The sequence below is a fragment of the Heterodontus francisci genome, chromosome 37 (assembly GCF_036365525.1).
Source record: "Heterodontus francisci isolate sHetFra1 chromosome 37, sHetFra1.hap1, whole genome shotgun sequence".
Lineage (NCBI taxonomy): Eukaryota > Metazoa > Chordata > Chondrichthyes > Heterodontiformes > Heterodontidae > Heterodontus > Heterodontus francisci.
The window spans coordinates 43,123,514-43,141,535 of NC_090407.1; the positions used below are offsets into that span (position 1 = coordinate 43,123,514).

At 42.7% G+C, this 18,022-nt stretch overlaps 1 protein-coding gene across 2 annotated transcripts in view; it reads left to right on the forward strand.

Moving 5' to 3' along the window:
- The window catches only part of epha8 (eph receptor A8), a 637,160-nt gene that overhangs the window by 512,613 nt on the left and 106,525 nt on the right, over positions 1-18,022 (forward strand). For both annotated transcript variants that reach the window (XM_068017569.1, XM_068017570.1), the window contains exons 11-13: positions 2,806-2,991; positions 7,354-7,415; positions 15,672-15,881. In XM_068017569.1, coding sequence (XP_067873670.1) covers positions 2,806-2,991; positions 7,354-7,415; positions 15,672-15,881 — 458 coding nt within the window. The remainder of the gene's footprint in view (positions 1-2,805; positions 2,992-7,353; positions 7,416-15,671; positions 15,882-18,022) is intronic.

Below are 18,022 nucleotides of genomic sequence, written 5' to 3' on the forward strand. Positions count from 1 at the left end.
ACCTTTCCAAAGCTCCTTGTGCCTGTGGGTGGTATGCTGAAGACTTTAACTGTGTTATACCTAAGTTACCCATAACTTCTTGAAAAAGTTTAGACGTGAAATTGGAACCTTGATCTGACTGAATCTCAATCAGTAATCCATATCTCGTGAAGAACTGGGTTAATTTCTCTACCACAACCCTAGCAGAAATTGTGCTCAAGGGAATGGCCTCTGGGAACTGAGTAGTCGTATCCATGATTGTGAGTATATATTGGTGTCCTGCTTTTGTTTTTGGTAAAGGGTCATGCAGAGTCTACCAGCACCCTACGAAATGGTTCCCCAATAACTGGGATAGGAATTAGAGGTGCCGGTTTTACGGCAGGTTGCGGTTTTCCCACAATCTGGCACGTATGACCCTTTTTACAAAACTGCACCACATGCTTGGAAAGAACTGCCCAGTAATAATGTTGCCCTATATGTGATTTAGTCATCCAGATCCCCATATGTCCCGCTAGGGGAATCCCATGCACTAACCTTAACCATTCCCAGCGATACTTTGGCGGTACCACTCTCTGACGAACATTTGTCCAGTCTTCATTCACAGGTCTGTGAGGAGGTCTCCATTGCCTCATCAGTACCCCATTTTCAATATAATAGCCTTCTGGAACTCCTTTTGCCTCAGCTTCCATTAGAGCTGTTTGTGCCACCACCTTCAACTCTGGGACAGCTAGCTGAGCTGTGATCAGCCAAGACTTGTTAAATATTTAATTTGGATTATCTAAATCCCCAAAGATATTTTCAGATATTCGGTTATCTGACTGTGGTGCCAATTTTATCTCTGTCAATGGAACTTGTTTAGCCATGGCTCGGGTTACTACACAAGAAGGAACCTTTTCCTGTAACTGTTCTGTCTCTTTAACTTCACTTGGTTTTTTCACAACTACTGCCGAAGCTACGACTTTCGCTCCAGCCAAATCATTCCCCAGGAGTAGATCAACTCCATCTACTGGCAAGCTATGGACTACTTCTACAGTTACTGTTCCAGACATTAGGTCACACCCTAGGTGCACCCGATACAAAGGTATGGGTATATACTCCGTGCCAATACCTTTCACTAAAATATTAGCGTTCAGTGCGCTCACTGGTGGAAATATTATGCCTTTCCCCAGCAAGAGAGTTTGGGTGGTTCCTGTATCCCTAAGTATAACTATAGGTTTTCCTGAAATAAAAACAAGAAATGCTAGAAATACTCAGCAGGTCTGGCAGCATCTGTGGAGAGAGAAGCAGAGTTAACGTTTCAGGTCAGTGACCATTCATCAGAACTCAGAACTGTTACCTAGTAACTTCCAGCTTTCTGCATGAAGATGTCCCATCTTGTAACAATGGTAACATTTAGGCTTGCGGACCTCACTTCCGTCCTCAGCACCATCCTTTCTGGCCTGAGGAGGATATCCCGAGGCATTCCCAGCTATCCTTTCTTGTCCCCGGCTATTTAGTTCAGCAATATTGCAAGTCACTGAGGATATCTCCTTCCCCATAAAAGCTTCAACAATTGCTGCAGACATTCCGGTGGTGTAGACGTTACTCTATTACACAAGAAACCTGGTTGTTCATTTTTCCTTTTCAATTATTATTACGCCACTTACAATTGAACATTGTCGGCATTGGGTTTAATCCTGGAAAAACAGAGCCCCCAATTAAATATGTTACGACCGAGATAGGAGGAGTGCACTGTTAATTCAGTCCCACTTCACCACAGGTTGCAACATATTCTTTAAATGTTCCCACTTACTGACACAGTCAATCTGATATACTATTTTTCCCAGAACAGAACACATTAACCAGCTTTCTTTATTGAACAACAAAATTAACAGTTTATTATAAAACAAGTCTTAACTAGAAATGACTTACACAATATCACATAGAACACATTTTATGAAAATCCAACATTACATTTTTTTTTAAAAGTCCCCTTTACCTTAGTCCCTTCACACACACACACATATATATATTCCGATTAACTGAAAAAGGTAAAAAAGGACTTTTTGATCAGAGCTCTGTTACAGACCAAGAAACACACTCAGGCTGATCATTTGCCCATCCCTGAAAAAAATAGCCGATGAGACTCACTGCACCAAACTAGCACACAGTCCAACCTCCGAGCAACTGTTAAAGAATCTTCCAGAATTAGCTCTCTTCAGGTGGCGTTGAAAATCAATTTGGCAGGCCTTTTGAAATACAGGAAACAAGACGCAGTGGCACACTGAACTTCAAGTCTTTTAGAGAATTGCGAGAAAATTAGCTGAGTTGTTTTCTTCTGTTCTTCCTTGGAATTCTCTCCTTTTCCTGTCCTCTTTTGGCACTTTAGCAGCACTTGACTTTTGTCTCCTTCCAGAAGGTATCACGCACATGCACTGACTGACAACCAAAGAGCTTGGCAGTTCTCTGCCCACGCAGATGTTCTGTGTTGCTACTGGGCTTGTCCATTCAAAGGAGTGCGTGTCAATTTCTGTCCCTGTTGCCAGGGTTTCTGCTTAACTTTAACCCAAGCCATGTGACAAACAGCAACACCGTTGCCAATCAGCTCCCTTACTGTCCTCTTGATTAAAGACATTTATTTGACTTAACTATAAATTCCTTTGAAAAAAAATATTTTTCACAAAACGGAGTCACTTTTATAACAATCTGCCACCTAATATTCAGTTCCATTGAGGTCAATATCAGCATATAAGACTGCCAGTGTGATACTGGCCAATTAGCACTGATGTCCAGGGTGAAATTCCACCACTTTTGGCACTTTTCTTTTGTGGCTTTGCTGTTGTGCAGGTGAATTTGGTGAGGTGTGCTATGGTCGCCTGAAGCTGCCGGCAAAGCGAGAGATCCCTGTGGCTTTAAAAACACTCAAATCAGGATACACAGAAAAACAGAGAAGAGACTTTCTGAGTGAGGCCAGCATCATGGGACAGTTTGACCATCCGAACATCATTCGTCTAGAAGGAGTCGTTACTAGAAGTAAGTACTGGGGGTGGCAGTGGTTTCATGAAATAGATATTACTTGATTCAAGAATGAATGTACCTTACGGAAAAATACTTTCCGTGGATATTAGAAACATTTTTCAGCCACGAATTTCCTCGAAGCTGCTCCCATGGTTGTGGCAAAGTCGTGGTGATGTTATGGCAGCAGAGCAGGAGCAGCTCTGAGGAAACTCTGGGCCATAATGCATAGCCTAAAATGTACTCAAAAAATATTGTTATTTACTTTGAGGTTTCGTGGAACTTTGACAATCCCATTTGCTACTGATGGTACGAATTAACAAGTGTCTTATATCAGATAGTCTCGGTTAGAACAAGTTTGAAGCTGTAAAATATTAAACAACATGACTTCCATTAATTATTAAAATATTTAGGAGAAGAACCAGAGGAGAGGATGCGATTTTGTTTCACACAGCCAGTTGTTATAATCTGGAATACACTGGCTGAAGGGGTGGTGAAAGCAGATTCAGTAGTAACTTTCAAAAGGGAATTGGATAAATACTTGAAAAGGGAAAAAATTGCATGGCTGCGGGGAAAGAGCAGTGGAGTGCGGAGAATTGCATCGCTCTTTCCAGGAGCCAACGTAGGCATGATGGTTTGAATGACTTCCGTCTGTACGGTATGATTCTTTGATTCTAATTTTACAGCTATTGTTAACTTTTTTTAGTGAAATTTAGCACTGCTCCATTTGTGTTTTTTTCTCCCCTCAAGAGGTAATTTTGTGATCCTATTGGATTCGTCAACTATTGATAACACATTTCACAAATTGGGTGGGTGCTGCTCGGCATTTATGAACCATTTAAATTAACAATTAAAAACTGTGCATGGCACACGCTCGTATTTCTGTCTTTTTAATTTCCTATTCCTTTATTACTTATTACTTATTTCTTGCTTACAGTGAGCAAAGCTTTCCACCACATACCAGAAAACGATCCCTCCAAACACAGTGATATACTGTATATTTTAATATGTTTGTTGTTTGCAGTTCCCTTTACAAATAGAACAGCTAAATAAAGCACTTTCCATGCAATACGCCCTTACTACAACCTCCTTTCTGAACAGCTCACAAAGACAGCAGATGATCAATCACACTCACACCTTTTTCTCGCACTAAATGCTGAAAAATATTTGTCCACAAACTAGTATGACCCAGTTTATCTAGCATGTGAATCAGTCTACCTTCAAACACATTTCAAAGGCTTGAAGCTGCTCAGGAAAGTTAACGCTTATGGGTATATTTATCGCTTTCCAGATGTCACCATTCTGCTCCGATCTAGTACCTGTCATTCAAATGGATGGGTGGCCTTCCCAGACTGTCTTCAGGTGATTTCATGCTCAGGGTGAACCTATTGTCTGAGCAGGTGGTCAGTCTCAAGCAGCTAATGTTCTTTTCAACCAGGGGGCAAGAGCTGGAGTGGGTGGGGGAGGAGGTTGGAAATCCCACTGTTTAGCTCCAGAAAATGGAAGGTTTCTCAGGAGCTGCCCTCAAGGCTGCTCACAGGTCCACCTTGGCTCCAGCTGTGAGACATGACCGCCCCCCTCCCCTACCCCCATCACCAAACAGGCCTGACGCAACTGCTGACAAACTTTTAGTACTTGAAACATCATATGGTAATGTTTGTGAAATCTTTACCCTTCAATTTATGTTTGTCATACTTCTAATTGCAAATAAATTGGCAGCATTTGCTTCTACAAAATAATGTACAAGGTTTCAACTGATAAAAAATCAGTAATGAACGAAATATTATTGATAAGTAGGTCTCAACTGTGACCTCATCGTTCATTCATTTCATGGGAGCCATTCTCTCCATTGCATTCATAAAAATAGACCAAAGTTGTCAATTGCAACAATACATACGTACACTGCTCAAATCAAGAGTCTGGCTTAAACTCATAGTTAGTCAATTCGTCAAAGTATTTCTGACACAGATACGATGGGCCAAATGGCCTCTTTCTGTGCCACTAATCTTTATATGTTTCTATAAACTAAACACCCACAGTTTAAGTGAGCCCTGTGACATATTACAAGGCTTGTTTCTTAAAAAATGAAATTTGGGGAAGGCTCCCATGAAATGAACAAATGGTGAATCTACAGATTTAGGCCTGCACATTGATACCAAGACATTACTAATTACTGTGACTGAAGCTCTGTGTTGCCCACTACAGGTCTGGATAGTCCAACAATTTCTGGCAATAAAAGTAAATGACAGCAAACTCCAGGATTCGTGAACACAAAAGTGGAAAACTCCTGCTCATCTCTGTCTCATATACATGACATTCACTCACAAGGTCACCACCCCCACCACCCCCCACCGCCCCGCAATCCCCGCCACCCATTATCTCTCCAATCCAGAACTCCCCTGACCCACCACACACCTGACCCACTGGACCCATCAGACACACCATGCCTCCAATGCACTGCTCCCAGTCCACCATCTCCCTGACCCCTGCCCACTGACCCACCACTACCCCACCCACAAAAACCAACCATCTTTGACCCACCATTTCTCTGACGCCTTCCCACCAGGAATTTAGAAGATTAAGGAGTGATTTGATCAAAGTTTTCAGGATATTAAGGGAAACAGATAGGGTCTTGGTTGGGGAGTCTAGGACTAGGCGGCACAGTCTAATAATTAGAGACAGACCTTCCAGGAGTGAAATTAGGAAACACTTCTACACACAAGGGCTGTATTTAATGGGCCCCCCAGAGACTGGTTCGAAGATGGGGGGCTAGTAGAATTGTGACGGGAGGTGCGGGGGGGAGGGGGGGAAGGGGTGGAGGGCACGTCGCACTGGAATTTAGTCGGTGGCTGGATAGGCTGATGACGGCCTTCCTGCCTAGAGGCCAATTGAGGCCCTTAGATGGCCTATTATCGGCCACTTAAGGGCCTCTTCTTGCCACTGCTGGGATTTAACTAGCGGCCGGCGGGGGGTCTCTGCCATGCCGGGAGGTTGCCTAGAAAAGCAAGACGACCTCCCTGCAGATTTGTTGGGGGGGGGCCCTCCTCCGTGGGCAATCTATGGCCCAAGTAAGGCCCTGGCTGGGATTTTTCCACCTATGTTTAACACTCCACCCCTACACTAAATGCCCACCTTACCTCCGCGCCCCCGCCCCCACATCATGGGTACCTGCCAGACTAGTCCCAGTGACCCCGCCTCACTTACCTTGAGTCAGGGCTCCAGTGCTGAGCATGGGTCCAAGGCTTCTTGCAGTACGGGCAGTGGCCACCACTCCTGATGGTGCTGCCGATACTATTGAGCTGACAGCCCTCTGACTGGCCGGCTGTTCTTGGAGGCAGGATCCTGTCTTTAAAGGGATGGGGATCCGAGTGCCGGACACTTGAGTACCTGAGCTCTGTTAGATCGCATCGGGGGTGCTCCGAAAAGCTGAGGTGGGGTTCCCGCCGATATGACAAAATCCAGCCCAAAGGGTGGTAGAAGTTTGGTAGACCCTTTTCCAAATGTCCATTGATGCTAGCTCAATTGTTAATGTAAAAACTGAGATTGCAAGTGTTTTGTTAACCAAAGTTATAAAGGGACACGAGGCAAAGGCGTGTAAATGGAGTTAGGTCGCAGATCAGCAATGATCTGATTGAATGGAGGAATGGGCTCGTGGGGCTAAATGGCCTCCTTCTGTTCCTATGTTCCTCTGCTCGTTAGCTGATGATGCTCACTAAAGGTCACCAAGGGTGATGATTACAGAAGAGTGAAAGTTACAGTTGATAGATTTGAGTTTATATAAGTTTTAGAGAGTGATGGAGTTTAGGAGGAATGTGGCAGTCTGCTGCTTAATTTAGTGAGGTGAGTGAAATATTTTAGCTGCTAGAGATCAAATTTAGATGATTCAAGGGAGCTGAAATGTTTAGCAGGGAGGTCAGAATGAAGGCAAAGGCACTTAACTCCTGCAGACTGGAGGTTGGAATAGAGAGTGAAAGAGGAAGATTCGGAGGAGGCAGAAAGAGGTGAAGAGTGCGTTTCCGTAAGAAAAGATAGATGAGCACAGGATTTCTGGGGGTCAAACTGGACAGAATCTAGATCCACGGACCTTCGACAAATGTTAAAAAGTGCAAACTATTGTGTGAAGAAGCAGCAAAGTTAAATAACTTGCAAAATTGAAATCTAGATTGGCATCATGTTTAGGGAGAGCAGTGTGGGAAAACAAATCAATTGTGACAGCCAATCAGAGACAACACATTTCAAAGCTCCACTGTCCCATGTTCTGACTTCTTGTTTACCCTGTGTGATGTATCTCCAATGATTGTAAAATGACCCTGTGTTCAGTTCAGCATGGGCTAAATGTTTGAGACATTGCAATACTTCATGGCCATCTCTCATTTACAGGTAAACCAGTGATGATTGTTACAGACTATATGGAGAATGGGTCGCTGGATTCATTTCTGAGGGTAAGCTTATTGCATTTAAACTAACCGAATAATAAACCAGCTTGGGTCCATAGTTCTCATTATATAATCTTAGTAAATGTAATTTTTTAAAAAGATATTTATATTGATTTTTATGCTGAATATATGAGTTGCATAGTTTCAGAGGCAGTATATGATTCCTGACCTTTGGAGCTAAATTAGAAGAAAAGAGAATATTCAAAATGAGAAGAAAATCGAATTTCCGACTAATTCAATTATTTTTCAGATTTCGCTTCTTGTTATAAACATGTTTACTTGTTCAATGATTTTACTCAGTGGAGCACTCAAGTGAAGATGGGCTATATTTCATAGCAGTCAGGCTTAAATCTTTTATTCGAAATTAGATTTTACAACCACTGCCATTTGTAATATGACTGTGGATCAGGAGTTCTGCACCGACTTCAAAATATGACTAAAATTTTATTTTCAAACCAAATCTCGCTATTACTAGACACGGATCTAGCCCTGAAAAATACCAAAGAACATTATTTTTATGCTCACTCATACTGAAAAGAAAAGCTAAATCAAAACATCCTGCGGAAATGTTTTCTTCAGTGGTAATCAGTAAATGTTATTAAAATATGATTTATATTCTATATTTTGCTGTGCTTTCAGCCAACACTTCATACATACACAAGAGCAGTGCACCCTGAAATTGCAAAGTTATTTTCATTCCAATCAAACAGAATTAAATTATGTGAAAAATACTTTGGGTTTTGTATTTAATCAGGTGATAACTTTTTGCGCCATTTTCCTCTGCTTTCCTTCCTTTGTAAACTACCTGTTTTCACGTGCCTGTCTCCAGTGAGAAGGGCAGGGTGGTCTGGATCTTGCTTTCATGGCCATTCCCACTACCCGGCCAGTCAGGGGAAATGGCATCTCGAGTGGCAAGCTGGAACAGGGCCAGGGCTTTAGTTTCTGCTGCTTGTCTGAGAATAGACAAGAATTGGGTGGAACAGGGCTGAATCACGGGCAAAGCCAACCCTTAAACCTGATAGCTTCGGGGGCAGGAGAACAAACACTAGAGCTACCTGACCCTTCAACATTCTTCAAGTCTGGCAGGTGTTTGCTGTTTTCTCTTTAAAACAGACGTGTACCTGTCTTCCTACATTAGAGACAAAGGCTATGCTGTGCAAAAGTCAAACAGCAGTGAAAATGCTTGAAGGGATAGACAGGGTAGATGCAGCTAAGATGTTTCCCCTGGTTGGGGAGTCTAGAACCAGGGGACACAATTTCAAAATAAGGGGGAAGCCACTTCGGACAGAAATGAGGAGAAAATTCTTTACTCAGAGGGTTGTGAATCTTTGGAATTCTGTACCTCAGAGGGCTGTGGCAGCTCAGTCATTGAGTATGTTTAATCCAGAGATTGACAGATTTCTAAATACCAATAACAGAAGGGGATATGAGGATAGTGTGGGAAAATGGCTATGAGGTGGATGATCAGCCATAATAGTACTGAATGGCGGGGAAGGTTCGATGGGCTGAATGGCCTACTCCTGCTCCTATGTTCCTATGTTCCGGCCAGGTGGAAGGGTTTTTGTTACTAGGATTTTAACCCCTTTGTGTTTTATGTGTCATATAAACAGACATAGACAGGTTTTCTTGTATGTTTAAAACAGAAGATTAACTATTTCTTGAGCAATATCCATTCCCGAAATTCTTGCAATCGCACACACACACGTATTCGCTTGCACACACACAAACAAAAGAAGAGAAAGAGAGAGAGGAAAAGAGGTAAGTGGTTTGAAGTTAGTTAGATGTTTGGGGTTCATTGTAAACCTGTTGAATCTTCTCGGAGGTCAATTTCTCTTTTAAAGTTGCAGGCCTGGATGTTTGTAGATTTTTCTTTTCGTTGAGATTTCAGTCTGGAGACGGTGATCGCTTTCAGTTTTCTGCTGCACAAGCTGAAATGTAGAATTCATAGCAGGGAACCTTCTTTGGCTTTTGCTGGGTCTCTCAGCTCTTGGCTGGGCAGCTTTTTGCTGATGTCGTTCAGGTTCTCTCCCTGTCTATCCAGGGAGCTACTTCATAAGGTCAAAATACACTCACACGTTGCCTCTGCTGGGAGACGCAGAGCCCACCACCCCCCCACCATGTGACCAACAATGGCCCAGGATGTGGCTACTTCACACTTTGTTTGTTTCAGAAGAACCCATTCAATTCAAAAATGTGTAAGTTCAGGATGGATGTAGCCTCTTAACTTGGAATGTATCCTTTTGTCCTTACCAGACAGTAAGACAGTCTGAATGTACAGGGTCAGGTTATTTGACCTTTGGTGGTCATTTTGCAGCATACTGTCCACTTTTTAAAGGCAAAATAAATTTTTATAACTCTTCAGTTTGGGTTCTGTATTTCAATTGTTGCACGTCACGTGAGCATGACAGCAGAATGAGATGGAAGTACATGCCTTCATATTTCACAGAAATCACAGAATTGTTACAGCGCAGAAGGAGGCCATTCAACCCATTGTGTCTGCACCAGCTCTCCGAAAGTGCAACTCCCTCAGTTCCATTCCCCTGCCTTCTCCCTGTAACCCTGCACATTCTTCCTTTTCATATAACAGTCTAATTCCCTTTTGAATGCTTCAGTTGAACCTGCCTCCACCACGTTCTCAGGCAGCGCATTCCAGACCCTAACCACTCTCTGCAGGAAAATGTTTTTCCTCATGTCACTTTTGCTTCTCTTACCAAATATTTTAAATCCATGTCCTCTCGTTCTCGATCCTTCCACGAGTGAGAACAGTTTCTCTCTATCTACTCTGTCCAGACCCCTCATGATTTTTAATACCTCCATCAAATCACCTCTCAGCCTTCTCTTCTCCAAGGAAAACAGTCCTAACTTCTCCAATCCATCTTCATAACTGAAGTTCCTCATCCCTGGAACCATTCTCGTGAATCTTTTCTGTACTCTCTCCAATGCCCTCACGTCTTTCCTAAAGTGCGGCGTCCAGAACTGGACGCAATACTCCAGCTGAGGCTGAACTAGTGTCTTATACAAGTTCAACATAACCTCCTTGCTCTTGTACTCTATACCCCGATTAATAAAGCCCAGGATACTGCATGTTTTATTAACCACTCTCTCAACCTATCCTGCCAACTTCAGTGACGTCTGCACATATACACCCAGGTCTCTCTGCTCCTGCACCCTTTTTAGAATTGTACCCTTTATTTTACATTGTCTCTCCATGTTCTTCCTACCAAAATGAATCACTTCACATTTCTCTGCATTGAATTTCATCTGCCACCTGTTGGCCTATTCCACCAATTTGTCTCTTTCCTTTTGGAGTTCTACACTATCCTCCTCACAGTTCACAATGCTTTCAAGTTTCGTTTAATCTGCAAACTTTGAAATTGTGCCTTGTACACCAAGGTCTAGGTCATTAATATATATCAGGAAAAGCAAAGGCCCCAACACTGACCCCTGGGGAACTCCACTACCAACCTTCCTCCAGCACAAAAAACATCCATTAACCACTACTCTCTGTTTCCTGTCACTCAGCCTATTCCATATCCATGTTGCTACCATCCCTTTTATTCCATGAGTTATAAGTTTGCTCACAAGTCTGTTGTGCGGCACTGTATCAAACGCCTTTTGAAAATCCATGTACACCTCACGAACTGTTACTTCCTCAAAAAACTCCAGCAAGTTAGTTAAACATGATTTTCCCGTAAGAAATCCATGTTGGCTTTCCTTATTTAACCCGCGTTTGTCCATGTGACTATTGATTTTGTCTCGAATTATTTTTTCTAGAAGTTTCCGCACAACCGAAGTTAAACTGACTGGCCTGTAGTTGTTGGGCTTATCTTCACACCCTTTTTGAACAAGGGTGTAACATTTGCAATTCTCCACTCCTCTGGCACCACTCCCAAGTCTAAGGAAGACTGGAAAGTTATGGCCACTGCCTCTGCAATTTCCAGCCTCACTTCCCTCAGTATCCTTGGATGCATCTCATCTGGCCCTGGTGTTTTATCCACTTTAAGTACAGACAGCCTCTCTAATACTTCCTCTTTATAAATTTTAAACCCTTCTGGTGTCTGAATTACCTCCTGTTTCACCATTGCCTGGGTTGCATCTGTCTTTTCCTTGGTAAAGACAGATGCAAAGTATTTATTTAATACCTCAGCTATGCCCTCTGCCTCCATGTGTAAATCCCCTTTTTGGTCCCTATTAGGCCCCACTCCTCCTTTTACCACCCTTTTACTATTTATATGTCTATAGAAAACTTTTGGATTTCTTTTAATGTTAGCTGCCAGTCTCTTTTCATGCTCTCTCTTTGCTTCTCTTATTTGTTTTTTCACTTACCCTCTGGACCGTCTATATTCAGCCTGATTCTTAATAGTATTTTCTACCTGGCATCTGTCATAAGCACACTTTTTCTTCTTTATTTTAATCTCTACCTCTTTCGTCATCCAGGGAGCTCTGGATTTGTTTTCTCTACTTTTCCCCTTCAAGGGAACATACCTTGACTGTGCCCGAACTATCTCTTCTTTGAAGGTAGCCCATTGTTCAACTACTGGTTTTCCTGCCAACTTTTGATTCCAATTTATTCGCCCCAGCTCTATTCTTACACCATTGAAGTTGGCTTTTCCCCAGTTAATTATTCTTATTCTGGATTGTTCTTTGTCCTTTTCTATAGTTAGCCCAAACTTTATGATACAATGATTACTGTCCCCTAAATGCTTTCCTACAGATACTTGATCCACTTGACCCACCTTATTCCCAAGAACCAGGTCTCGCAGTGCCTCCTTTCTCGTTGGACTAGCAACATACTGTTGTCGAAAATTTTCCTGAACACACTCTAGGAATTCTTGCCTCTCACTGCCCTTTACACTATGACTATCCCAGTCTATGTTTGGTTAATTCAAGTCCCCCATTGTAAGTACCCTATAATTTTTGCACCTCTCTGTAATTTCCTTGCAGATTTGTTCCTCCATGTCCTTCCCACTAGCTGGTGGCCTATAGACAACACCGAGCAATGTAACTGCACCTTTTTTGTTCCTGAGCTCCAACCAAACTGATTCTGTCCTCGACCCCTCTGGGGCATCCTTTTTCTCCAGCACTGCAATGCTCTCCTTAATACTGCCACCCCTGCCCCTTTTTTCCCTTTCCGATCTTTCTTGAACACCTTGTATCCAGGAATATTTAACACCCAGTCCTGCCCTTCTTTGAGCCAGGTCTCTGTTATAGCCACAACATCATATTTCCACATGGCAATCTGCACCTGTACCTCACCAGTCTTATTAACCACACTCAGTGCATTCACGAACATGCACATTACTTTCTGCCTTACTCCCCAGTATTCTGTGCACTTGGTATTCCTCTCTGATATTTGCCCCTGGTTCCCACACCCCTGACAAGTTACCAGTTTTCCTTCCCTCCGATCTGAGCTCCCTCTCAGGTTCCCCTCCCCCTGCCAATCTAGTTTAAATCCTCCCCAGCAGCACGAACAAATCTCCCTGCGGGGATATTAGTCCCAGTCCTGCTAAGGTGCAACCCCTCCATCTTGTACAGGTCCCACCTGCCCCAGAACTGATCCCAATGCCTCAGAAATCTGATGCCCTCCTTTCCACACCAGTTCTCCAGCCACGTGTTCAATCGCTCTATTCTCCTATTCCTATGCTCACTCACACGTGGGACCGGGAGTAATCCTGAGATTACTGCATTTGATGTCCTGCTTTTTAATCTCCTTCCTAGCTCCCTAAAATCTGCTTTGAGGACCTCATCCACCTTCCTATCTATGTCATTGAAGCAGGCTACTAATGCCATTGATGAGGCAAAACCCACTCCACGGACTTTCGGGTTCCCGACCTGCTGTCAGCTTCCTTGCTACGAGTGGGTCCAAAAGCTAAAATTCAGCCCTGTGTGTCAGGAATTGTATCTCTCACATCTGCCAATGATAACTGTAAATCAATGGCAGTGCCAACAATTCAGATTGGTGTCTGTGTTACATCTCTATCCAAATACAAAAGTAGACTGGAAACATTGGTAGCCCGAGATAGTGTTATGAGTGCACAGTTTTTATAGCATTGAGGAACTAGAATTATGGCTGCAAATAATCCAAAAATATAATAAACTGAAATGCAAATACAACATCTAATAAAATGAGCAGAACAATGAGTGAAAGGAAACACACTCACCACTGCTAATAGATGGTAGAACCATTTTGCCAAGTGTCTGAGCTGGAGGCACCATTGTATCTCTCACCCAATGCATTCTGAGGAAGAGGACATCACTGTGACTGGCTCCGATGGTTTTCTGTGTAACTTCCCATAAACTTTTACCACCTATAAAATACATGGTTTGAGACAGCACAATGAGAGAGAGGAGGAATGGATCTGAGAAACCTTCACCTTAGAGTCATAGAGTTATACAGCACAGAAGCATGCCCTTCGGCCCATCGTGTCTGTGCCGGCCATCAAGCACCTAACTATTCTAATCCCATTTTCCAGCACTTAGCCTGTAGTCTTGTATGCTATGGCATTTCAAGTGCTCATCCAAATACTTCTTAAATGTTGTGAGGGTTCCTGCCTCTACCACCTCTTCAGGCAGTACGTTCTAGATTCCAACCATCCTCTGGGTGAAAAGAAATTTTCCTCCAATCCCCTCTAAATCTCCTGCCCCTTATCTTAAATCTATGCCCCCTGGTTATTGACCGCTCCACTAAGGGAAAAAGTTTCTTCCTATCTAACCTATCAATGCCCCTCATAATTTTGTATACCTCAATTATGTACCCCCTCAGCCTTCTCTGCTCTAAGGAAAACAACCCTAGCCTTTTCAGTCTCTCTCATAGCTGAAATGCTCCAGCCCAGGCAACATCCTGGTGAATCTCCTCTGCACCCTCTCCAGTGCAGTCACATCCTTCCTTTAGTGTGGTGCCCAGAACTGTACACAGTACTCCAACTGTGGCCTAACCAGCATTTTATACAGCTCCATCATATCCTCCCTGCTCTTATATTCTATGCCTTGGGTGATAAAGGCAAATATCCCATACGCCTTCCTAACCACCTTATCTATCTGTACTGCTGCCTTCAGTGATCTATGGACAAGTACACCAAGGTCTCTCTGACCTTCTGTACTTCCTAGGGTCCTACCATCCATTGTATATTCCCTTGCCTTGTTAATCCTCCCAAAATGCATCACCTCACACTTCTCAGGATTAAATTCCATTTGCCACTGCTCCGCCCATCTTACCAGCCCATCGATATCATCCTGTAATCTAAGGCTTTCCTCCTCACTATTTATGACACCACCAATTGTCATCTGAGAACTTAATTATCATACCCCCTATATTCGCGTCAAAATCATTAATGCACACTACAAACAGCAAGGGTCCCAACACAGATCCCTGCGGTACATCACTATTCACAGGCTTCCACTCGCAAAAACAACCCTCGACCATTACCCTCTGTCTCCTGCCACTAAGCCAATTTTGGATCCAATTTGCCAAATTGCCCTGGATCCCATGGGCTTTTACCTTCTTAACCAATCTTCCATGCAGGGCCTTATCAAAAGCCTTACTGAAGTCCATGTAGACTATATCAACTGCTTTACCCTCATCTACACCATCTAGTCACTGCCTCGAAAAATTCATTCAAGTTAGCTAGACATGATCTCCCCCTGACAAAACCATACTGACTATCCCTGATTAATCCCTGCTTCTGCAAGTGGAGATTAATCTTTCTCTCAGAACTTTTTCCAATAGTTTCCCAACCACTGATGTTACACTCACTGGCCTGTAATTACCTGGTTTATCCCTGCTACCCATCTTGAATAATGGCACCACATTCGCTGTCCTCCAGTCCTCTGGTACCTCTCCTGTGGCCAGAGAGGATTTGAAAATTTGTGTCAGAGCCCCTGCAATCTCCTCCCTTGCCTCACATAACAGCCTGGGATACACCTCTTCTGGGCCTGGGGATTTATCCACTTGGGCCGTAAGCTGGGGAATTGGATTGCCCAACTGTTGTAAAACCCAATCAATTTTCTTCACATTGATATTGTCCAGACACTGATGGTGAAACTTTGTCCTAAGTGTTCTGTTACTGGTGTTGTTTTATAAGCTGAATTTTTGCACATCATGTCAACACAGGGTCCACTTGGCAGAGATTTTGTTTTTGATCAAACTTATAATGTTCTATTTGAATTTCTAATCGTGTCTCCTGTTTATGAAGGATGACTTTGTAGCATCAACTCATTAGTCTCACTCTGGAGAGGCATTGATTCTTTCTTCTGTTCCCATAGAGACATGATGGTCAGTTCACAGTTATCCAACTTGTCGGAATGCTACGTGGGATAGCTGCTGGAATGAAATACCTGTCAGACTTGGGATACATACACAGGGACCTTGCAGCTCGAAATATCCTGGTCAACAGCAACTTGGTGTGTAAAGTGTCGGACTTTGGTTTGTCCCGAATTTTGGAAGATGACCCGGATGCAGCTTACACCACCACTGTACGGTTTGGAATTTTAATTCAAGTTTCTTATTGATATTCTAGCATAGACAATAAGGGCAGTTTAGCATAATTACTGAAATGTAAACGTGTTATCAAATCAGAACTCAAATCTGCAGCCATGACATTCATTCAGGTCAAAGTGCAAAACCAGTGAATGACCTCAAAAGCACCTTCAATTTATCAACACCCTGCACAAAGCTTGCATTTTATTTTCATTCTGGTCTCTTAATGAAAGATGGGTGGTATTCTGGTCCTGTGATCTGATTTCTAAGTACTAATGATGAGTAATAACAGGAAAATTTTCAAGGACTCATTGACTTTGAATCACGAAACTATGTTTTGCTACTATTAAAATATTTACATGAGTTGGAAGACATTTTTAATTTTAGTGATATTGTAGATCAAGCTCAGTTCCGAGTGCTAACTTGGCTGACTGGTAACACTCCTACTTCTAAAATAGAAAGTCTTGGGTTCAAATACCACTGCAAGATCTGAACATATAAAGAAAGACGTGCATTTATATAGTACCTTATACCAGCTCAGGACATCCCAAAGCACTTTAGACGCAATTAAAAGCTTTTGAAATGCAATCACTGTTGTAATATAGGCAACACAGCAAGATCCCACAAGTAGTATTGTGATAACGACAGAAAATCTGTTTTATAAGGATATCGATTGAGAGATAAATATTGGCCAGGACTTGAGGGAAAACTCCCCTGCTCTTTGAATAATGCCATTGAATCTTTTACGCCCATCTGAGAAGGCAGACAAGGCCGTACTTTAATGTCTCTTCTGAAAGACAGCACCCCTGACATTGCAGCACTCCCTCAGTACTTGCATTGGAATGTCAGCCGAGATTATGCACTCAGGTCTCTGGAGTTGGACTTGAACCCACAACCTTCTGACTCAGGCAAGTGTGTTATCTGTGAAGCCGGGGCTGACACCTAATTATTGATGATAAGTTAGGCTCTTATTTCTGTTCAGTACTGAGGGAGTGCTGCATTGTCAGAGATGCTGACTTTTAGATTTGGTATTAAACTGAAATCTAGTGCCTGGGGTGAGAGGAAAAATTAGCCCATTGTGTTCCATTTGCTGTTGCCTGGTAAACACTTGTGACACGTAGGGGGGAATTTATGCTCTCCCCCATGGTGTGCTTGGAGGTGGGGGGAGCATAATATTGGGTGGGCTGGTGGTGGAGCGGCCTCCGCCACCATCCCACTTCCACCAAAATTAAGTCCGTGGTGGGAAGGCCTATGAAACCTACCCCTTTGATCATCAAGTTTTTGATCATCTGCCCAAATAGCTCCTTATGTGGCTCAGTGTCTATTCTTGTTTGATAAGACTACTGTGAAGCACTTTGGGATATTTTACTACAATAAAGGTGCTACATAAATACAACTTGCTGGTGTTGTTGTTGGAGAGTAATATTGGACAAGGTGTAAAACTGGTGTTGCACTAATCCCGTCAGTTTCCTGATTGGTAGATTAAGTTATAATTACCTTCACTGTTTCAGCTAGGATGTTGCAATCGACACACACAAGCATTTAAAACTAAGCTTTATGTCATCTAATCCCCACTTTCTGATTTATTTTGATTTAATTTGCACTCTTGTCACATTTTGGAGGACTGTTTTACATGCCTTGGTGCTTCACTTGGAGATTTCACACTATTATTACACACTTTCTCCCATACCTTGCTGTTGCTGATTCTTGATCTCTCAATCCAATTGTGCAGATCCTCTTGATTGAGTTCTATCCTACAGTATGCACCCTCCCACATATATTGATGTAGAGGAGGTATAAAACTTCCTGGAACTTGGAATAGCATGAGTCAACACACTGCGGCACGCTTACTTTATCAGTTATACTGTATTCCTCTCCCATCCACTACACTTTTCCCCATTGTGCATTCTCCACATATTCCAAAATTGCTGCAGTGAAACAACACTTTGAATTCGTGCAAGAACCGATAATAGCAATCACATTTTTCACATAATTGAGAATAAGGAGACAAATTATGATGCTAATAGTTTTCCGTATTGCCATTACTCATCTTTCGCCCCATTCACAGTGCAATTACATTGCAGACATCCATGGGACCATTCGACACTTTCACCCTAAGACATTGATGAATCAATGC